Below are 19,233 nucleotides of genomic sequence, written 5' to 3'. Positions count from 1 at the left end.
TTAAGCACAGAAACCGTCATATTCCAGGAACTGTATTTGTACTCTCTGATGATTGGGAAAATACAAGTTTTCGCTTGGACTTCAAGTCCTTTTCAGTAAGTCCAAGGCCTCCCAAGGGGTCCCAGTCATATGTTTAGATGCCTAACTCAGTAAAGTCAACCATGGCCGACCTCGACACATGGAGCAGATTTCTTCTTGTGCTCAGATTCGTCTCAACGAACTATCCTTTCCTAAATGTGAGGACGTCACCACTTGCTCTTGACCCTGGGCCCTCATCTTCTCTGCTATAGATCCCAGAAGCCCACACCCATCTGTCATTTCTTCTGTAGCTAACAAGTAACTGTCAATTCTTAACAGTTAACTCACAGCTAAACCTATAAAGGCATGCACCTCAACAGAAGAAAATGGAATTATTCTCACCCATGGAAATAAATGGAAAGATTTGAGTCCAAAGTACTGGTTAAGAAAGAAAAAAAAAAAAAAGTACAAAAACACTCCCCTCCCCCAATCCTTGAGTTATTAATCATCTTGAGGTTGCAGTACTCAGACATCTGTTGGATAAAAGAACAGATTAGAGGGAGGCAAGGAAATCTGCCAAGACCTGAGGCAGATGCTTCCTCCTAGATTTGGACCTATTAGCAATGCTACATGTTCTGACTCTTTTCCACAGAATTAAGTTTTAATATCACATTTCTCGAATGTATTAAAACAACTCCTGTAGAGGTAGAACTTGAGCACAAGGAGTCCCAGGCATCACGGGGCCACTTCTCTCATTCACTCAGAAGCAGTAGCTACGCAGTTAGCCCAAAGCCATTCTGGGACTGGGGATTTAGAGCTAAAAGACAGAGCTCCTGCTCTTAAAGGGTTTGCTGTCCACTGAGGCACTCGGTTTATACACCAGTGGCCTCAGTTCAATGGTACAAGGTGCCCACGGTGTCCCAAAGTACAGGGGTCAGTGCCTAAGCCAGGAGTGAGAGGGAATCTCAAATGATTTCCCTAGCAAGGTGAGGCCTAAAGTCAGATTTGAAATCAAACATAAGCTACAGGTGATAAAGGGATAACCTATCCAAGGTTAACCAGCAAGGTTCAGAAAATTAAGACAGAGATGGAGCAGAAGATGCAAACCAGCAGAGCTAGGATAAAGAACCAAGAGTAGCTAAAGGCTATGCTTTAAAGAAGGGCTCGCGGCGCCCAAACGAGGAGCTTCTATCGGGAGCTTCTAACGGATTTTAAACGGGAGAGTAGCTTAGGTCCCCCTTTCACAGTTTTCAGTATGGTCTATACAGAAAGTAAAGTGATTTCAAGGTTTAAAGAAGGTTGGATTGGGGTACCTGGGTGGCTCAGTCAGTTACATGTCTGATTCTTGAGTTCAGCTCAAGTCATGATCACAGGGTAGTGAGATCGAGCCCCCTTCCCCACATTCGGCTCCATACCCAGCGCAGAGTCTGCTTAAGATTCTCTCCCTCTGCCCTTCCACCCAAGCCCCCTGCCACTGCTGGTGCATGCACTTACACACTCGCTCTTAAAAAAAAAAAAAAAAAAAAAAAAAAAAAGTTGGATTTAGTTGAGTTGATGGGGATCAGAATGGGGCAATGCAAGGGGAAAAAAAAGGAGAAAGGGAATGTGTGCTGCAAAGAGTCTGCCATCCATATATTTTTAACATTCCACCTCCTTCCCCTCTGTTTTTCTCCCTCTCCACCCCCACCCAATACAATTTCTAAATTTGGCCTCATTATCGTCCACAATGTATCGATCATTGATTCAACTACTTAGGATAAACACATTTAGAAAGAAGATAAGGTGATAGAAATACTGTAATACAAAAGATTTTCTCACAATATGGGAAGAAGCATATATTTTTTCCAAATTTCACGTAGTCCAAGAAACACTGTAAATGTAAGTGCATGTTGCCATGGAAATTAGATGTCATCATTAGCATCATCAACATTCACTAAATGCCTGTGAGGGACTGTTCCGAGTGACTTCCTACTTACACCAGAAAAGAAAGATATGATGTTTGCTATGAAGAAATTTTAATTCAAATGACTTCTGGAATAATACATGCTTGGTAAGAAAATAATTTTTATCATTCATCACTACTAGGTGCTGGGGATACAGAGATTAATAAGACTCCATCTCTATCCACAAAAATTTCACTCTGGTGTGGGGAGCAGATGCATAAATGATTATTAGACAATGTGGGAAAGCAGTGAGAGCAATGGTCACGGGATATTATGCATAACCTATAAAGCAATCAAATGCTGACACTAGAAGAAGCAAATGCTTACTCAAGAAAAAACAATCTGTTTATCTATTTCCTGCCTCATTATTTATCCCTGAGCATAATGCTTTAAGTTTTACAGTGCGCAAGGGAGAAAACTCACTTTGTCTTCTCCCTAAACTCCTCTCACTGTTCCTAGTTTTAACCTTTATCAGTGAGATCCTCTGTTCAAAGGCAGAGCTCCTCTAAAAACTGAAGACTGGAATTGTGGTTTCTACAAGCTGTTAAGAGAAAGAATGCATGAATAATTTAGACTCCACCAACTGCCAATAATCCTGTGTTCCAAAAGTCTGTATCCAAGGAGCCTGTGACAGGCAGGGCACCTGGGAGAGAGAATGTGGTACCCAGGAGGGTATAAGTCTTTCTTTCCTCTGCGTAGTCAGCAAGCCTTGCTGTGGGCTGTGGACTGCCTGTCTGGATCTGTAACACGCTTGCATTGCCCTGAGGGGCCCCACTTGTTGCCAATGCTCCACTCGTTACTTCTTGTTGGACCTCCGGGGCACAGTCAGCTGCCTAGTCTTCTACACTCCATCTGCATCGTCCACCGAAAACTATGCTTTTCCTCTCAGTCAGCCTCTTCCCTCTCCCCGGCTATGGAATCTGCCCTCATGTACCTGCTCCGCCAGGAGTGTGTGAAGTTCTAGTATTCCAGTATAAAAGCAGGATTCTCTAGAGAAGTCAAAACAAGAGAATCAGGCTTGCCACATACAGTAGCCAAGAACATGGAGCATAGCGTCCTAATCAATTCCAGAGGGTTCTGGAGGGTTTTTTTTGTTTTTTTTTTAAGATTTTATTTATTTACTTGACAGACAGAGATCACAAGTAGGCAGCGAGGGAGGCAGAGAGAGAGGGGGAAGCAGGCTCCCTGCTGAGCAGAGAGCCCGATTCGGGGCTCGATCCCAGGATCCTGGGATCATGACCTGAGCTGAAGCCAGAGGCTTAACCCACTGAGCCACCCAGGTGCCCCGGTTCTGGAGTTCTTAAAGGAGCTTCCATTCAAAGTGGATCAGGGTCCTCTGAAGCCTTCACACTCGTCTCCTTCCTAGGCAATCGCGTAAGGATGGCTAATGGGTCTCCAACAGTCACTCTGAATCTCATGAGGATGAGAGTGATTAAAGGAAGACACTTCGCTTGCAAACTGCCTGGAGTGAATTTAGACACAAAATCGTGACTAGGCCGGCTGAAAGATGGCCTGAGTGTCAGTCTGTGCAGCCAGCATCATGGTCAACCCATGGTCATTTCCCCTCCTTTCCCAGCTTCTCATCATCGGCCTCCTTTTGTAAGGTTTTTATACATGATTCGATCTCTCCCCCCAAATAACTGTCCCTCAACCTTGCAACACCACCCTCAGTCCACCATCCTATCTCTCACTCGCGTGTCCCTCCCATCCTCATAGTCTCTGCCAGAAAGCTCTCCCAACTTGAGCCGAGTGTGAGCATTGCTTCTGTATACCAAGACCCTTCTGTTCTCAGGCTACTGCACAGGGAGGGGAAAGTCAGGCAGAGCCCAGTAGTCTTCCCGAGTTGAGGAGATGGTGCTGGGTGTCCAAGAAGGCCACGATGGCTAGAGTTCATGTGCCAGAGGCCTGGAGTGGAACCAGCTTAAGCACGAGAGAACTGTAGACATCTGTAGAAGGCCATGGCAAGTACTCAGCTGGGTTTGAAAGGTGCATATATGTAAGGAAACTACCCAAGGCCAGGGAAAGAACCAAAAGGAAGGATTAGTAGATTGAAGGCGTAATTCACCATATTAACATGTTGTAAGAGAAAAACTCATAAGATCATCTCAAAAGGGATAAGCACAGGAAGGAGAGATTACAAAGGCGCATGGGGAACTTGGGGAGGTGAGGAGTATGTTTATTATCTTGACTGTAGTATTGGTTTCACAGAAATGCTTATGTAAAAAATTAACAAATTATATGCTTTAAATGTGGGTATTTTATGTCAATTTTATTTCAGTAAAGTTATTAAAAAAAGGTAATTAACTATACCAAGAATAACTGTATTTATATTTATACAGTAAGAATATAAATATATTAAGTATTAAACATATTTTATAGAATAAAAATTTACAATTATTGTGGCTATATATCATATGTAGAAGTAAAATATAATAGTAGCACAAAGGAAAGGGAGGGGAATGGTAAATAGATATTGTAACATTTTTATGCTCTAGGTGAAATGGCATCATATTATTTGTAAAGGGACTGCAAAACGTTTTTTAAAGTATAGGTATGTCCTAGAGCAATCATTAAAATTTTTAAAATTAAGTGCTATAAGCCTAATGGAGATAAAATGAAATCAGGAAAAAAATTTTCAATCTAAAGTAAGTCAGGAAAATTTAAAAAAGGAAAAAAGCAGTTGAGACAAATAGAACACAATTAGCAAGATGGTACATTTAAACCTAACCACATAATTATATTAAACATAAATGGTTTGAACCACTTAAAAAGCAGAGAATGTCAGGTTGATTTTTTTAAATTATTCTTTTCTTATTAGAAAGGGAGAGCATGCACATGCGAGGGGCAAGGAGAGGGCATGGGCAGAGGGAGAGGCCAAAAAGGGTCTTAAGCAACTCCACACCCTCCAGGGTCTCATGCCCCACTGGGTCTCATGACCCTGAGATCATGACTTGAGCCAAAAGCCAAAGATGGCCGCTTAACCAACTGAGCCACCCAGGTTGAATTTTTTTTTTTAAGACTCAATGATATACTATCTTCAAGAAGAAACTCACATTAATTATAAAGACACAGATAGTTAAAATAAAAAAGGAAAAAAGATATAACATGCAAATGTGAATCAATAGAAAGCTGAAGTGCCTATATTAGCATCAGATTAAGTGGATTTCATTTATTTTTAAAAGATTTTATTTATTTATTGGCCAGAAAGAGAGAGAGAGAGCACACGCAGGAGGAGCAACAGGCTGGGAGAAAAGTAGGCAGAGGGAGAAGCAGTATCCCCACTAAGTAAGGAGCCTGATATGCGATCCCAGGATCCTGGGATCATGACTTGAGTGGAAGGCAGCCACCTAACTGACTCAGCCACACAGGTGTCCCTAGTAGATTTTATTTATAGTTTTATATATTTATTTTTGAGAGAGAAAAAGAAAATGAGCAGGGGCGGGGAGGATAGGGAGAGGGAAAGGGGTAGACTCCCTGGGGATCAAGAGGTGGGACTCAATCTCACAACCCTGATAGCATGACCTGAGCAGAAATCAAAAGTCAAATGCTTAACCGACTGAACCTCCCAGGTCCCCCCAGGTTAAGCAGATTTTAGAACAAGAACTGGGCTCCTGAGCAGTTCAGTCGATTAAGCATCTGCCTTCAGCTCAGGTCATGATCCCAGGGTCCTGGGATTGAGCCCCGCATCAGGCTCGCTGCTTAGAGGGCAGGTGGTAGGGGGTCTGCTTCTCCCTCACCATCTGCCCAACCTCCCCACCGCTCATGCTCTCTCTCTCTCAATAAATAAAATCTTAAAAAAAAAAAAAAAAAAAAGCAAGAAGTATTTCCAGAATAAAGAGGAACAGGGACCAGGATAAAGAGGCCAGGGGCGCCTGGGTGGCTCAGTGGATTAAAGCCTCTGCCTTCAGCTCAGGTCATGATCCCAGGGTCCTGGGATCGAGCCCCGAATCGGGCTCTCTGCTCAGCGGGGAGCCTGCTTCCTCCTCTCTCTCTCTGCCTGCCTCTGCCTACTTGTGATCTCTGTCTGTGAAATAAATAAATTTAAAAAAAATTTTTAAAAAAGGATAAAGAGGCCAATTCACTAAGAAAATATAATAACTGGGGCGCCTGGGTGGCTCAGTGGGTTAAGCCGCTGCCTTCGGCTCAGGTCATGATCTCGGAGTCCTGGGATCGAGCCCCGCATCGGGCTCTCTGCTCTCTCGGGGAGCCTGCTTCCTCCTCTCTCTCTGCCTGCCTCTCTGCCTGCTTGTGATCTCTCTGTCAAAAAAAAAAAAAAATCTTTAAAGAAAATATAATAACTGTAAATATGTATTATTAATGATAGAAGCTGACAATACATAAATCGAGAACTGATATAACTGATAGGAGAAATAGAAAAGCCTACAAACGTACTGGGAATTGAAGCACTCCTCTCTTAATAAGTACTAGCACAAGTAGACAGAAATAGATGTAGAAGACTCAGAAAACACTATCAACCAATCTGACCTGATTAACATTTATAGAACACTGCACCCAACAGCAGAAAACACATTCCTCTTGAGAATATACGGAACATTCACCAGAATGAGCTATATTTTTGGCTTTAAGGCAAATTTCAATAAATACAGAATTTAAATTATATATCTAGCATGTTTAAACCTAACTCTGACCACAACCAAATAAAACTAGAAATCAATAACAGAATGGTATCTGGAAAATCCCCAAATATTTAGAAATTAAACAACATAATTCTAAATAATCCAAAGGTCAAAGAATAAAACCCAAGAGAAATTAGAAAAATTTTTATTTTGAAGTAAATAAAGACAAAAACACAACATATCAAAATTGTGAGATGCATTTAAAATAGTTCTTAAAGAGAAATATATATCATGGTAAGTGCTTATATTAGAAAAGAAAGTCTAAATCAACGATCTGGGGGCACCTGGGTGGTTCAGTGGGTTAGGCCTCTGCCTTCGGCTCAGGTCATGATCTCGCGGTCCTGGGATCAAGCCCCATATTAGGCTTTCTGCTCAGCGGGAACCTGCTTCCCTTCCTCTCTCTTGGCCTGCCTCTTTGCCTACTTGTGATCTCTGTCTGTCAAATAAATAAATAAAATCTTAAAAAATAAAAATAAATTAACGATCTAAATTTCTACTGTAGGAAACTAGATAAAGAAAAGAAAATCAGGGACGCCTGGGTGGCTCAGTTGGTTGAGCAGCTGCCTTCGGCTCAGGTCATGATCCCAGCATCCTGGGATCGAGTCCCGCATCGGGCTCCTTGCTCGTCAGGGAGCCTGCTTCTTCCTCTGCCTCTGTCTGCCATTCTGTCTGCCTGTGCTCGCTCTCTCTCCCTCTCTCTGACAAATAAATAAATAAAATCTTAAAAAAAAAAAAAGAAAAGAAAATCAAACCCAAAGCAAACAGAAGAAAAGTAAATAAATAAAAGTGTAAGAAATGAATGAAATAGAAAGTAGAAAATTACAGAAAACCAATAAAACCAACACCTGTTTCTTTTAAAACTTTAATAAAATTGATAAGCCTCTAGCCAGACTTAAGAAAAAAAAATTATACAACTTATAAATATCAGTATTGAAAAGGGGAGGGAAACATCACCACAGATTCTAAAGACATCGGAAAGATTATGAATAACTTTACACCAATAAATTTAATAACTTGCGTGAAAATCCTTTAAAAATGAAAACTTCCAAAGCTCATTTAAGAAGTTGATAACCTGAATATAGCTATATCCATTAAAGGTATTAAATTTGTAGCTACCAATCTGCCCACAGAATAGTGTCTAGGCGCAGATGGATTCAATGGTGATGGCTATGAAACTTTCAAGCAAAAAGAATTCCAATTCTACACAAACTCTTACAGAAAGTAGAAGAAGAAATACTTCCCAACGTATTTTATCAGGTTGTTGCTCTTCTGATAGCAAAACTAGATAAAGATATTACAAGAAGACTATACGTCATTATCCCTCACGAACGCAGATGCAAAATCTTTAACAATGTATTTAAACATCAAATCTGCTCACTGGTTGCTTCTGAGGGTCAGACTATTTGGTTCTGGTAAAGCACATTAATATTCATTTATTCAACTATTCATCCATTCACCCACCCAGCCATCATCAGTCAACCTTGATCCATTCATTCTTTCTTTATTTTTTTAAGATTGCATTTATTTATTTGACAGACAGAGATCACAAAGAGGCAGAGAGGCAGGCAGAGAGGGAGGGGGAAGCAGGCTCCCTGCTAAGCAGAGAGCCCATCGTGGGGCTCCATCCCAGGACCCTGAGATCATGACCTGAGCTGAAGGCAGAGGCTTAACCCACTGAGCCACCCAGGTGCCCCGCATTCTTTCTTTTATTAAATATTTATCACACACACACACAGCAAGTAGTTTATCCTAGAATCCAAAGTTAGTTCAACATTTGAAAATCAATCCACATAAAAAGTAAAACCAGGGGCACTTGGGTGGCTCATTTGGTTAAGCGTCTGACTCTTAATTTCAGCTCAGGTCATAATTTCAGGGTCCTGAGATCAAGTCCCACATCAAGCTCTGCGCTCAGCAGGGAGTCTGCTTGAGATTTTCTCTCTCTCTCCCTGCTCCTCCCCTTCCCAGCTCTCTCTCTCTCTCTCCCTCAAATAAATAAATAAATCTTAAAAAAAGAAAAAGTTAAAACCATTATGATTATATGAATAATGGCAGAAAAAGCATTTCACAAAACTCAACACTCATTCATGATTTTTTTAAAAAGTTTTATTTAGGGATACCTGGGTGGTTCAGTGGTGAAGCATCTGCCTTCAGCTCAGGTCATGATCCCAGGGTTCTGGGACTGAGTCCTTGCGTTAGTCTCTCTGCTCCTCCGGGAGCCTGCTTCTCCCTCTGCCTCTGCCTGCTGTTCTGCCTACTTGTACTCTTTCTCTGTCAGATAAATAAATAAAATTTTTAAAAAACAGCTTAAAAATAAAAGATTTTACTTATTTATTTGTCAGAGAGAGAGAAAGCAGGAGCAAGAGGAACGGCAGAGGGAGTGGGAGAAGCAGACTCCATGCTGAGCAGAGAGCCCAATGTGGGGCTCGATCCCAGGACCCTGGGATCATGACCTGAGCCAAAGGCAGATGCTCAACTGACTGAGCCACCCAGTCATCCCAACAGTCATTTATGATTAAAAAAAAACACACACACACACACAAAAAAAAAACTTTCAACAAACTAAGAAAAAAACAGAATTTTCACAACTGGGTAAAAGGCTATGAAAAATATGATATCAAAACATAGATATTTCAATATCTATGAAAAATATACAGCTAATATCACTTGAAGGTGAAAGATTGATTTTTCTTCCTAAAATCAGGAAAATGTCCACTCACTCAACCTTTATTTAGATTCTCAAACAAGAAAAGGAAGAAAAGTGCATCTACTTTAGAAAGAAGAAGAACTGTCTTTATTTGCAGACAACATGATTATTTATGTGGAAAATCCCATGAAATCTTTAAGTATAATAGCAATAAAAATAAGCTTAACAAAGTATCAGAATAGAAGGTCAATATTCATAAACTAATTGTATTTCTATATGTCAACAACAATTAAAAAGTTTGAGAAGCTTTAAGTACCATTTATTACAACATTTACAAATATGAAATATTTAGGGACAAATGTAACAAAATATGTAAATATGTGTAAGACCCCGACATGAAAAACTACAAAGCATTACTGAGAAGAAGCAAAGACTTATATAAATGGAGAGAAATACATATCTATAAATTGGAAGTTTCACTGCTAAGATGTCACTTTTCCCCAGACTGAACTAGATTCAATTCAATCCAAATCAAAAATTCCTACAGACTTTTTAGAAATTAACAAGCTAAACATACATGGAAGGGCAAAAGACCTAGAAAAGCCAAAATAATTTTCAGAAAAAGAACAAGTATGTAAGTTTTATACTACCTGGTTTCAAGATTTAAAATAAAGTCATAGTGGGGCATCTGGATGGCTCAGTGGGTTAAAGGTTCTGCTTTCAGCTCAGGTCATGATCCCAGGGTCCCGGGATCGAGCTCCGCGTCGGGCTCTCTGCTCAGCGGGGAGCCTGCTTCCTCCTCTCTCTCTGCCTGCCTCTCTGCCTGCTTATGATCTCTGTCTATCAAATAAATAAATAAATAAAACCTTTGAAAAAAATAAAATACAGTCATAGTAACCAAGAAAATGTGATATTGGCATTAGGACAGACACACAGGGTAAGAGAACAGAACAGAGATTCAGAAAAAGACCCACTCAATTAATTTTCAACAGAAGACCGTAATCCAATGAGGATAATGATCTTTTCAACAAATGGTGCTAGAACAATTGGATGCCTATATACAAAAAGCAAACCGCAAGGTGGTTACTCAAAAGTTAAACATAGAATTACCTTATTATGCTCATATTCCACTTCTGGCATACGCCCAAAAGAACTGAAAGCAAGGATTCAAACAGATAGTTGCGCACAAATGGTCATAGCAACATTATTCACAATAGATGGAAACAAACCAAGTGTCCATCAACAAATGAATGGATAAACAAAATATTATATGGACACACAATGAAATATTCAGCTTTAAAAAGTAATGAAATTCTGCTAACACACTACAATATAGAGGAACTTTGAAAATATTATGCTAAGAGAAAGAAACCATGCACAGAAGTGCAAATATGATATGAATCCATTTATATAGAGTGCCTAGAATAGGCAGACAGAAAGTAGAATAGCGGATAAGAGAAGGGGGTTGGGGAATTCTTGATTAATGAGTACAGAGTTTCTATTTGGGGACGAAAAAGTTCTGAAAATTGAGAACTGGTTTCTGGAAATCTTAAAATTGTTGGAATCAGGAATTGAGGCAGGAAACTAACAATTAAGTTACAACAACAGAATAGGCAAATGGTGAGAGTGGTAGTTACAGCAGAGATAGAAAGAAATAGATGAATTATAACATATTTTACTGGTAGGACCAAATAAACTTGCTAATACAATAGCAAGCAAGATGGAAAGAGAGTAAGTAAGTCTTCGAATAGAGCATTTGGGGGAATATGGAGGTATCTACAATTATAGAGAAAAAACAGGAATTCACTTTCAGCTTTATTCAAGTTTAAGATACTAGGAAGTGCGCGAAGGTCACTGCGGATAGGAATCTGGAGGTCCCCGCTCCCCTGGTGCTTCATAACCTGTGCTGACTACTTTATGTGTCCACTTGACGAGGCCATGGGCTGCCCAGACATTTGATCAAACATTATCCTGCGTGTATCCGTGAGGGTGCTTCTGGATGAGATTAACATTTGAATTCCTAGACTGAGTAAGGCAGACAGCCCTCCCTAATGTGATTGGGTATCATCTGATCAGTTGAAGATTTGTACAGAATAAAAAGGCTGAGTGAGAGGAAACTCCTGCTCCTTCGGCTTGACTGCCTTGAGCTGGGACAGTGGTCTTTGTCCTGTCTTCACTCCTCTTAGGTCCCAAGCCTGCTTGTTTGGGGCCTAAAATTTATGCCATTAGCTCTCCCGGTTCTCAGGCATTCAGATGAGAACTACCCCCATCACCTGTCCTAAGTCTCCAGTTTGCCAACGGCAGATCGTAGGGCTTCTCAGCCTCCATAATCATGTGACCCATTCCCTAACAAAGAATAGAAAAGTGACTGTATAATTATAATTTTGCTAAGTGCTAAAAGCATATATGCAGGTATTCTGGGAGTGTATCAGGAGGAAGGCCTAATTTAGATAATGAAAGAAAAAAAAGACTTTTCTGAACTTAAAAATTTTTATTCCAAACTTGGAAATAAGGCAAAAGAATGACTGTGTGATACTTTTATTTATTTCATTTTATTTATTTATTTTTTGAGAGAGGGCTGGTGCACACGCCAGCAGGGCTAGGGAGTAGTGAGGGGCAGAGGGAGGGGGATAGAGAGAATCTTAAGCAGGCTCCACACCCAGCGCAGAGCCTGACTGAGGGCTCAATCTCATGACCTTGAGATCATGACCTGAATTGAGATTAACATTTGGATGCTTAATGGACTGAGCCACCCAGGAACCCCTGCTTGATACTTTTCTATCATACCAATGTGTGCATGTGTGTGTGTATCTAACTGAAGTACAGCTGACACACAATGTTACATTAGTGTGAGGCATACAACCGAGGGTTTCACCACTCCATGCATCACGCTATCTATGCTCACAAGCGTAGCCACCATCTATCACCATACAACACTATTACCATACCACTGGCTATTTTCCCTATGCTGTGCCTTCATACCAGAGTCTATCATGAATAATCCTGCATGACTTTCATGTGACTCTTCCAGAAAACATCACTTAAAAGAAATAAATAATCCACCACTGACGAGGGACATTTTACAGCCCTGAAAGAATAAAAATGATCCTGTAAAGTGTCATTGGTTTCTAATAAATAGGAAAGAACAGTTCTGGTTTTATTACCCTGTAGGACATTAACCAGTTTTGCATAGAACTTAACATTGTTATCTTGGCATTCTCTTTTTATCAGAATATATAAACCCCTCTTCTTCAATACATCTTGGAATCAGCATCATTCCTGCTGATTCCCTCATCGGCGAGTTAAATAATAGTTTAAACTCCTGCTCACATATAATTCTTTGACAATTGTACTGGAGGGAAAATATTTAAGCTAAGACTAGAAGAGTGAAGAGGAGGGGGCTGGGCGTCACCCACTGGTTGTGTCTGGGAATAGGGAACAAGTAGATCTGTTCCAGACCCAGTGAAACTGCCGTGCAAAAGCATGAAAGTGTAAAAAACAAGAAGCACAAGGAGCTCTAGGAACCGGAACAAAAGAGGAATAACCATCAGTATTGAGAGGAGGGGGAAGGTACAATGAGATGCAGCTTCGAAGAAAGGTGGGACCTGTGACTGGCAGAGCCATGGAAAGAGCCACTGAAGAATTTAATCCGGGGATAGACTTGCCTCTGATCTGCTGACTGAAATGTGAAAAGTAAAAATAGAAGAAACCAAATTTTATTTGGAAGAAACTCTCAGGAGGACTCTTGAAATCATTGCAGTAAAGATGATAGTTGGTCTCGGGCCAGGGAGGAGAAAGCAAAACACAGTGAAGAGATAGTTTGCCAATGGGCTCAACAGAACTGACTAATGACAAATGCGGAGAGCGGGCTGGCTCCTAGAGTCCTGGCTGCGGGAGTGCAGGGCAGTGGAGCAGCTGCAGTCTCTGACCGTGAAATGCCCCAGGGGAAGAGCAGGTGTCACCTTTAGTGGCTGCGGCTGCTGTAAAGAGGAGTGCTATGAAGAGAGCGGCAGCAGCCTACCTGGACCGGATTGCTCTGGAATGTGGTACTTACGAGGTTCTCCACTCCAGCCACAGCCCTGGGCACTGGCATGGTGCTCATTTGCAACAATCATTTCCCTTGATCACTTGCCCAGACCCCTTCTGGGCCACAAAAATCCTCAAATTAGACAACAGACTCCACAGAGACCATGTGGACCTCTGAATCACAACCATTTTCCCCTCGCCTCTCTTCTCTTGGGGTTGCATTAGTTCTCTTTTTGTGTTTTCAAGCACAGGAGGGTGACTCATCCCCTTCTTGAAAAAAGGAACTATCTGATGTTAACAGTCCTATCCTCACCCCTCAGCTACCTGAATTCTCCTGGGAACCCCCCACCCACCCATCAGCTCTCCTTTTATGACGCTTGAACATCTCGAGCTGAAAATACTCCCCCTTCCTGAACAGCAGAACAGAATCACCGGTACAGGACTTCAAATTTCCCAGATTAAAAAAGTCAAGTGTGGGACACCTGGGTGTGTGGTTCATTCGGGTAAGCCTCTGCCTTCAGCTCGGGTCATGTTCTCAGAGTCCTGGGATCGAGCCCCACGTTGGGCTCTTCGCTCAGCGGCAAGTCTGCTTCTATCTCTCCCTCTGTGATCTCTCTCACTTTCTCTCTCTCAAACAAATTTTTAAAAATCCTTTACAAACAAAACAAAACAAAAAAGCCAGGTGGGAGGGAAGTTGCAATTGCATCCATGCCTCAAATAAGAATTCATCATTGAAGCATACACAAGGGTCTCTCCAGTGCCTTTTTCCTTATTGAACACATTTTTAATTTTTTTCATTTCCTTTTAAGATTTTATTTATTCGGGGCACCTGGGTGACTCAGTGGGTTAAAGCCTCTGCCTTTGGCTCAGGTCATGGTCCCAGGGTCCTTGTGTTCGCTACAAGTGGTGGGGGGGGGAAATAGATATTGGGAGCTCTTTGTGTTATGAGGCTGCTATCTGGGGCCAGTGGTGGTTGTGTGAGGGCAAGAGTGATGCTGTTGCCACAACTTCTTAACACTGTGTAAGAGGACACAATATTTTGAAAAAATGCAAACGTGATTTTCACCTTTTTGGAAACATGACATTCTCCCTAGTAAACCCGAAGTATCCTAGGAGAGAAGTAGTTACAGATTGGATCAAGACTGTCAAAGAAGGAATGAAAAGACCAGACGTTATTATTCAACTTGTACGTTCAAGAGAATTCGGCAGTGTGACAACAGACTAAAAAACAGGCACGTTGAGAAAGTACAGATCCTTCAAATGTTTAACCGGCATTAACTCTATCCAGGACTAGACCTGATGGACGACATCATATTTAGGTAGAATGGAAGTTAAAGAAACATCCTTTCCTGACCTAAGGGATCGTGGACCCAGGAGGGAGAGAGGGAGAGAGGAAGCTGAAGCGGACGGCAGTCCCCTGATGTGTTTCCAGCTCTTGAGGAGTGTGTTGGACAGACTGAGGGAGGACGCCAGGGACTGGAGGGTCCTTGCTCCTTTGCTTACTTGAGACTCTGGGAAGAGACTTCTGTGTGGGGCAGCCCGGCATCAACATGGGGAAGACGGGGTGGGGCGGGGGCTTGTCGTGGTAGAATACAGAATACCGCTCCTCAAAATGCCTGTGGATGATATGTGGGGTGTTTTGGCTTTATTTTTCCTTTCAGCCTGGAACTTTTATAAAATAAACTAAAAATAAGTCGATAGCAAAAAGAAATGAAAAATAAAATAAGCCAAGACATAGGGAAGGCAAGCCCAATTTTTTTTATTAGATTCAGCAAACAGAAAACGACTGTCGGTTGCTTTAAAAGTTTCTACATGCTTCAACCAAACCTCGTTGGAGGATGGAGCAGAAACTTTAAGCTCAGCTCTTTTTTTTTTTTAAGATTTTATTTATTTATTTGACAGACAGAGATCACAAATAGGCAGAGAGGCAGGCAGAGAGAGAGGAGGAAGCAGGCTCCCCGCTGAGCAGAGAGTCCGATGCGGAGCTCGATCCCAGGACCTGGGATCATGACCAGAGCCAAAGGCAGAGGCTTTAACCCACTGAGCCACCCAGGCACCCCTAAGCTCAGCTTTTAAAAGGCAAGGGTGTCTGACACCCAGACGGCTTGCTTGGTTAAGCAGGTGACCTCCATGTGTCATCAGCTAAAAGTGTTTCTGTAAACGCTAGATGGGACCTTGGGACAGGCAGGGGTTAAGAGGAAACAGGGACAAGAAGGGCAGATAACAACTCCCAAGGAGAGTGGAATTGCTTTTCATATCCCCGCACTCCCGTAGCCTCCCAAATTACCGTGAGGTTCTGTTATTAGCACATACCTCCATGAGCACCCTGACAGTGGTCCTGCAAATCATCAGTTGGCTGCATGCACAGAGCCAGCAGCAAAAACAGGCTTTTATTATTTTGTTTCCTGGTAGTATCAGACCTTCTGGCCTGTGATAAGCAGGAATGAGAAAAATAGACTAGAACGTAGGAAGGTTCCAACTCTCCGAGCCTACGACTGGGACGGGCTCGACAGGAGACTATTTCATATTTAGCACTGTTACTTTGTGGGAAAGAAGAAAGGAGAGAGAACAAAGAAGAGGGTAGTGTGGCATCAGGAAACCGTGCACAAAGTGAACCACTGCTTACCTCCTTTCAGGCTGTCTGATTCTGCTTCCTTCCGCTCTTTCCTTGCCATAGACCCCAGGGTTCTGAATTCTGTCAGCAGCTCAGAGCTGCCAACACTGGCATTTCCACAGCCACTGAGCATGGTTATAGAGAAGGAAGTGGCTACCTCCCATAGCCCCCTAGTCTCTACCCACAAAGCCAAGCGGCAGACCCTCTGTGAGTGCGGAAATAAAGAACAAACCTAAGGCGGTCCCAAAGACAATAGGTTCCAATGGACCTTCGTCTCATTCAGCTGTTGCTGGTTAATGGGCTCGTGCTCTCCACAGAGTAACATCCACCTGAGATCTGTCCCGCCTCCAACTCTTGTCTAATAGAGCTTCCTCCCCACCTTGTAATAATAGAGTTCTCAACAGAAACAAACCAACAAGATAGCCATCTATTTCTTTCTCTCTCTCTCTCAGTATAAGTGTAGGTGTGGGTGTAGATGTAGGTATAGAGATACAGAAACATAGATATTTATTATGATACACTGGCTCACATGATTATGGAAGGTGAGAAGCCCCACAGTGTTCTGTCTGCAAACTGGAGACACAGAGAAGCCAGTTGCGTAGTCCCAGTCCAGACCCAAGAACTGAAAACCAGGACAATTTCAATCCAAGTTCAAAAGCCCAAGAACCAGGAGTGCCAGTGGCTGGGGGCAAGAGAAGACAGATGCCCCAATTCTAGTAAGAGAGCAAATTTCTCTTCCTCTGACCTTTTGTCAATCAAGGGCCAAAGAGCCAATCAAACAATGCAATAGTGTTCTTTGGTCCTAGATATATTGCTTATGTACCTGAGGGTGCTTAGACTAGGTCATTACTAATCAAATAAGCCACTGACAAATCCAGGACTTAGTGCCTCTGGCCTTACCAACACCACCTCAAATCCCAGGTGTTTCCCAGCAGTTCTGAGCAAGGATGACCTAAAGAGGGGGTGCCTGGGTGGCTCAGTGGGTTAAAGTCTCTGCCTTCAGCTCGGGTCATGATCCCAGGATCCTGGGATCGAGCTCCACATCGGGCTCTCTGCTCAGCAGGGAGCCTGCTTTCCCCTCTCACTCTCTGCCTGCCTCTCTGCCTACTTGTGATCTCTGTCTGTCAAATAAATAAATAAAATCTTTAAAAAAAAAAAAAAAAAGATGACCTAAAGAAAGCCTGGAAGAATTTCCCCTATTTTAAACACCCCTCCAGAGGACTTTGAAGAAACAAATTATGCCCTGGAAGGTGGTGTACAGATAAGTGTTTTGCAGAGAGACATCATAACAAGTGAGTAGTTCATTCTTCTTTTTTTTTTTTTTTAAGATTTTATTTATTTATTTGAGAGAGACTGTGTGTGAGAGAGAGAGCGTGAGCAAGGGGAGCAGCAGGCAGAGGGAGAAGCACACTTCCATGCTGAGCAGCGAGCCCAGTACAGGACTTGAGCCCAGGACCCTGGGATCATGACCTGAGCTGAAGGCAGACAGACGCTTAACACACTGAGTCACCCAGGTGCCCTATGAGTAGTTTGTTCTTTAAAAAATCTGCCTTTTGTGACTTCTTACTATTAAACGGTTCTGTCAGGTTCATTTGGACAGATCAGGCTGGACTGATCATGGACTAAACCAGAGGTCATCGGGTTTGAAAAGGAAAGAAAGAAAGGAAAAGTGAGTACAAGGAAAGAAAAGGAAATTAAGATTGTGTGTTGACCACTGAAACTATTCCTACTTCTTTTCATACTGTCTATATAATGGAGAATGAAGTTTCAAGGCTTCCTGTTATTAGAAAGGAAGGTCCGAGATAACATATAAAAAAGAATAGTAAATATTGTTTGATCTCAGAAAGAAAGTTACACCTCCTTCCAAGTTGGAAAAAAAGTTGTGAACTAAGGATGGTTGTGACTTACTTAAAGCCCTAATCTATGGCTTTTCATTCTTGGTACCCAAGGCAATAAACATGGGAGAAAGTTAAAATTACAAATATATCTCTTGGGGACCTGGGTGGCTCAGTCAGTTAAGTGTCTGCCTTCAGCTCAGGTCATAATCCCAGGGTCCTGGGATCCAGTCCTGTCCCAGGTTCCCAGCTCAGCAGAGAGCCTGCTTCTCCCTCTACCTGCTCCTCTCCCTGCTTGTGTTCTCTCTCTCTCTTCCTCGGAAAAATGAAAATAAAATATTTTATTTAAAAAAAAAAAAAGAGTCAGATGCTTCAGATGCTTAAAGGACTGAGCCACCCAGGGGCCCCTAGGTAGTACTTTCCACTGCACTTGGTAGGACTGTTCCATCTGTGGAGATCAAGGAAGGTCTAGCTTGGATATACAAATTAAAAAGAACCAACGCTGCCACTACTGACAAGTATTATCCTAAGGAACATTTCTTTGGTTTTGTTTGTTTGTTTGTTTTTGCTTTATTTATCCATTTGAGAAGAGCAAGAGAGAGCATGAGCAGAGGGTGGGACAAAGAGAGGGTGATAAGCAGACTCCCCACCGAGTGGGGAGCCCAACTTGGGGCTCAACCCCAGGGACCCAGACATGAGCCAGAGGCAGACACCCAACCAACCAAGCCAGCCAGATGCCCCCTAAGGAACACTTCAGCCCAACTCTTTAAATCTAGGCAGGTAGACCTCCACATCAAACACTAAAATAATGTCAAATAATTTGACAATTTCCACAACCTAAATGTGAGATGTAGGTACTTTGCTTTTCTTTTTCCTCTTGCAAATTGGGGATTAAAATAGGAGGAAGAAAAACACAAAATGAAATAAATAAAATAGAAGGAAGAAAAAAAGGAAGGAAACGATAGAAGCTTAAGTGCATTTGTTCAGTGCAAAGCAACATAAAATACTTTGGGGTGGGGAGGGTGGGAAATACTTTGAAACACCTTCTCTTTCAATCAGAATAGTTATGGGAAACTTCAGGCAATTTATTTTGTTTCTCTAATTCACTTTCCTCATTAATAATATGAGGAAAGTAGGGTTTTGCTAACATACAGATGAACTTGACCCAGTTTATGTGCTTGACCCAACCTGCCCCATCCTCTTGGCTGATTGATCAAGTGAGAACTGCTAACCAGCCACTGCCATTGCTTCATCTCTTCCCTCTGGGTCTCAGCCTCTGTAAGGGCTGGGGGCTGGGCCTCCACACAGCCTCCATCATGTCTGCCCCAGCAGGAACCACAGCACCTAAGCTCTACCCAACCTGTCCCACTATGTTATGGCTTCCCCAACCTGAAAGTCAAGGAAACTTTTCAATAATTGGGTCAATTTCGGCCAGTGAGAAGCAAGAAATAAGAACCACTGACGAGGGACACCTGGGTGGCTCAGTGGTTAGGCGTCTGCCTTCAGCTCAGGTCAT

At 42.2% G+C, this 19,233-nt stretch overlaps 1 protein-coding gene across 1 annotated transcript in view; it reads left to right on the top strand.

Moving 5' to 3' along the window:
• Positions 1–13,097: 13,097 nt before the first annotated feature.
• LOC125106957 (uncharacterized) overlaps positions 13,098–19,233 on the top strand; it is a 118,964-nt gene continuing 112,828 nt past the window's right edge. The window contains exons 1-2 of the mRNA XM_047741519.1: positions 13,098–13,288; positions 15,905–16,089. Coding sequence (XP_047597475.1) covers positions 13,098–13,288; positions 15,905–16,089 — 376 coding nt within the window. The remainder of the gene's footprint in view (positions 13,289–15,904; positions 16,090–19,233) is intronic.

Source organism: Lutra lutra, chromosome 8 (genome assembly GCF_902655055.1).
Source record: "Lutra lutra chromosome 8, mLutLut1.2, whole genome shotgun sequence".
Lineage (NCBI taxonomy): Eukaryota > Metazoa > Chordata > Mammalia > Carnivora > Mustelidae > Lutra > Lutra lutra.
This window is presented reverse-complemented; position numbering and strand designations above follow the sequence as displayed.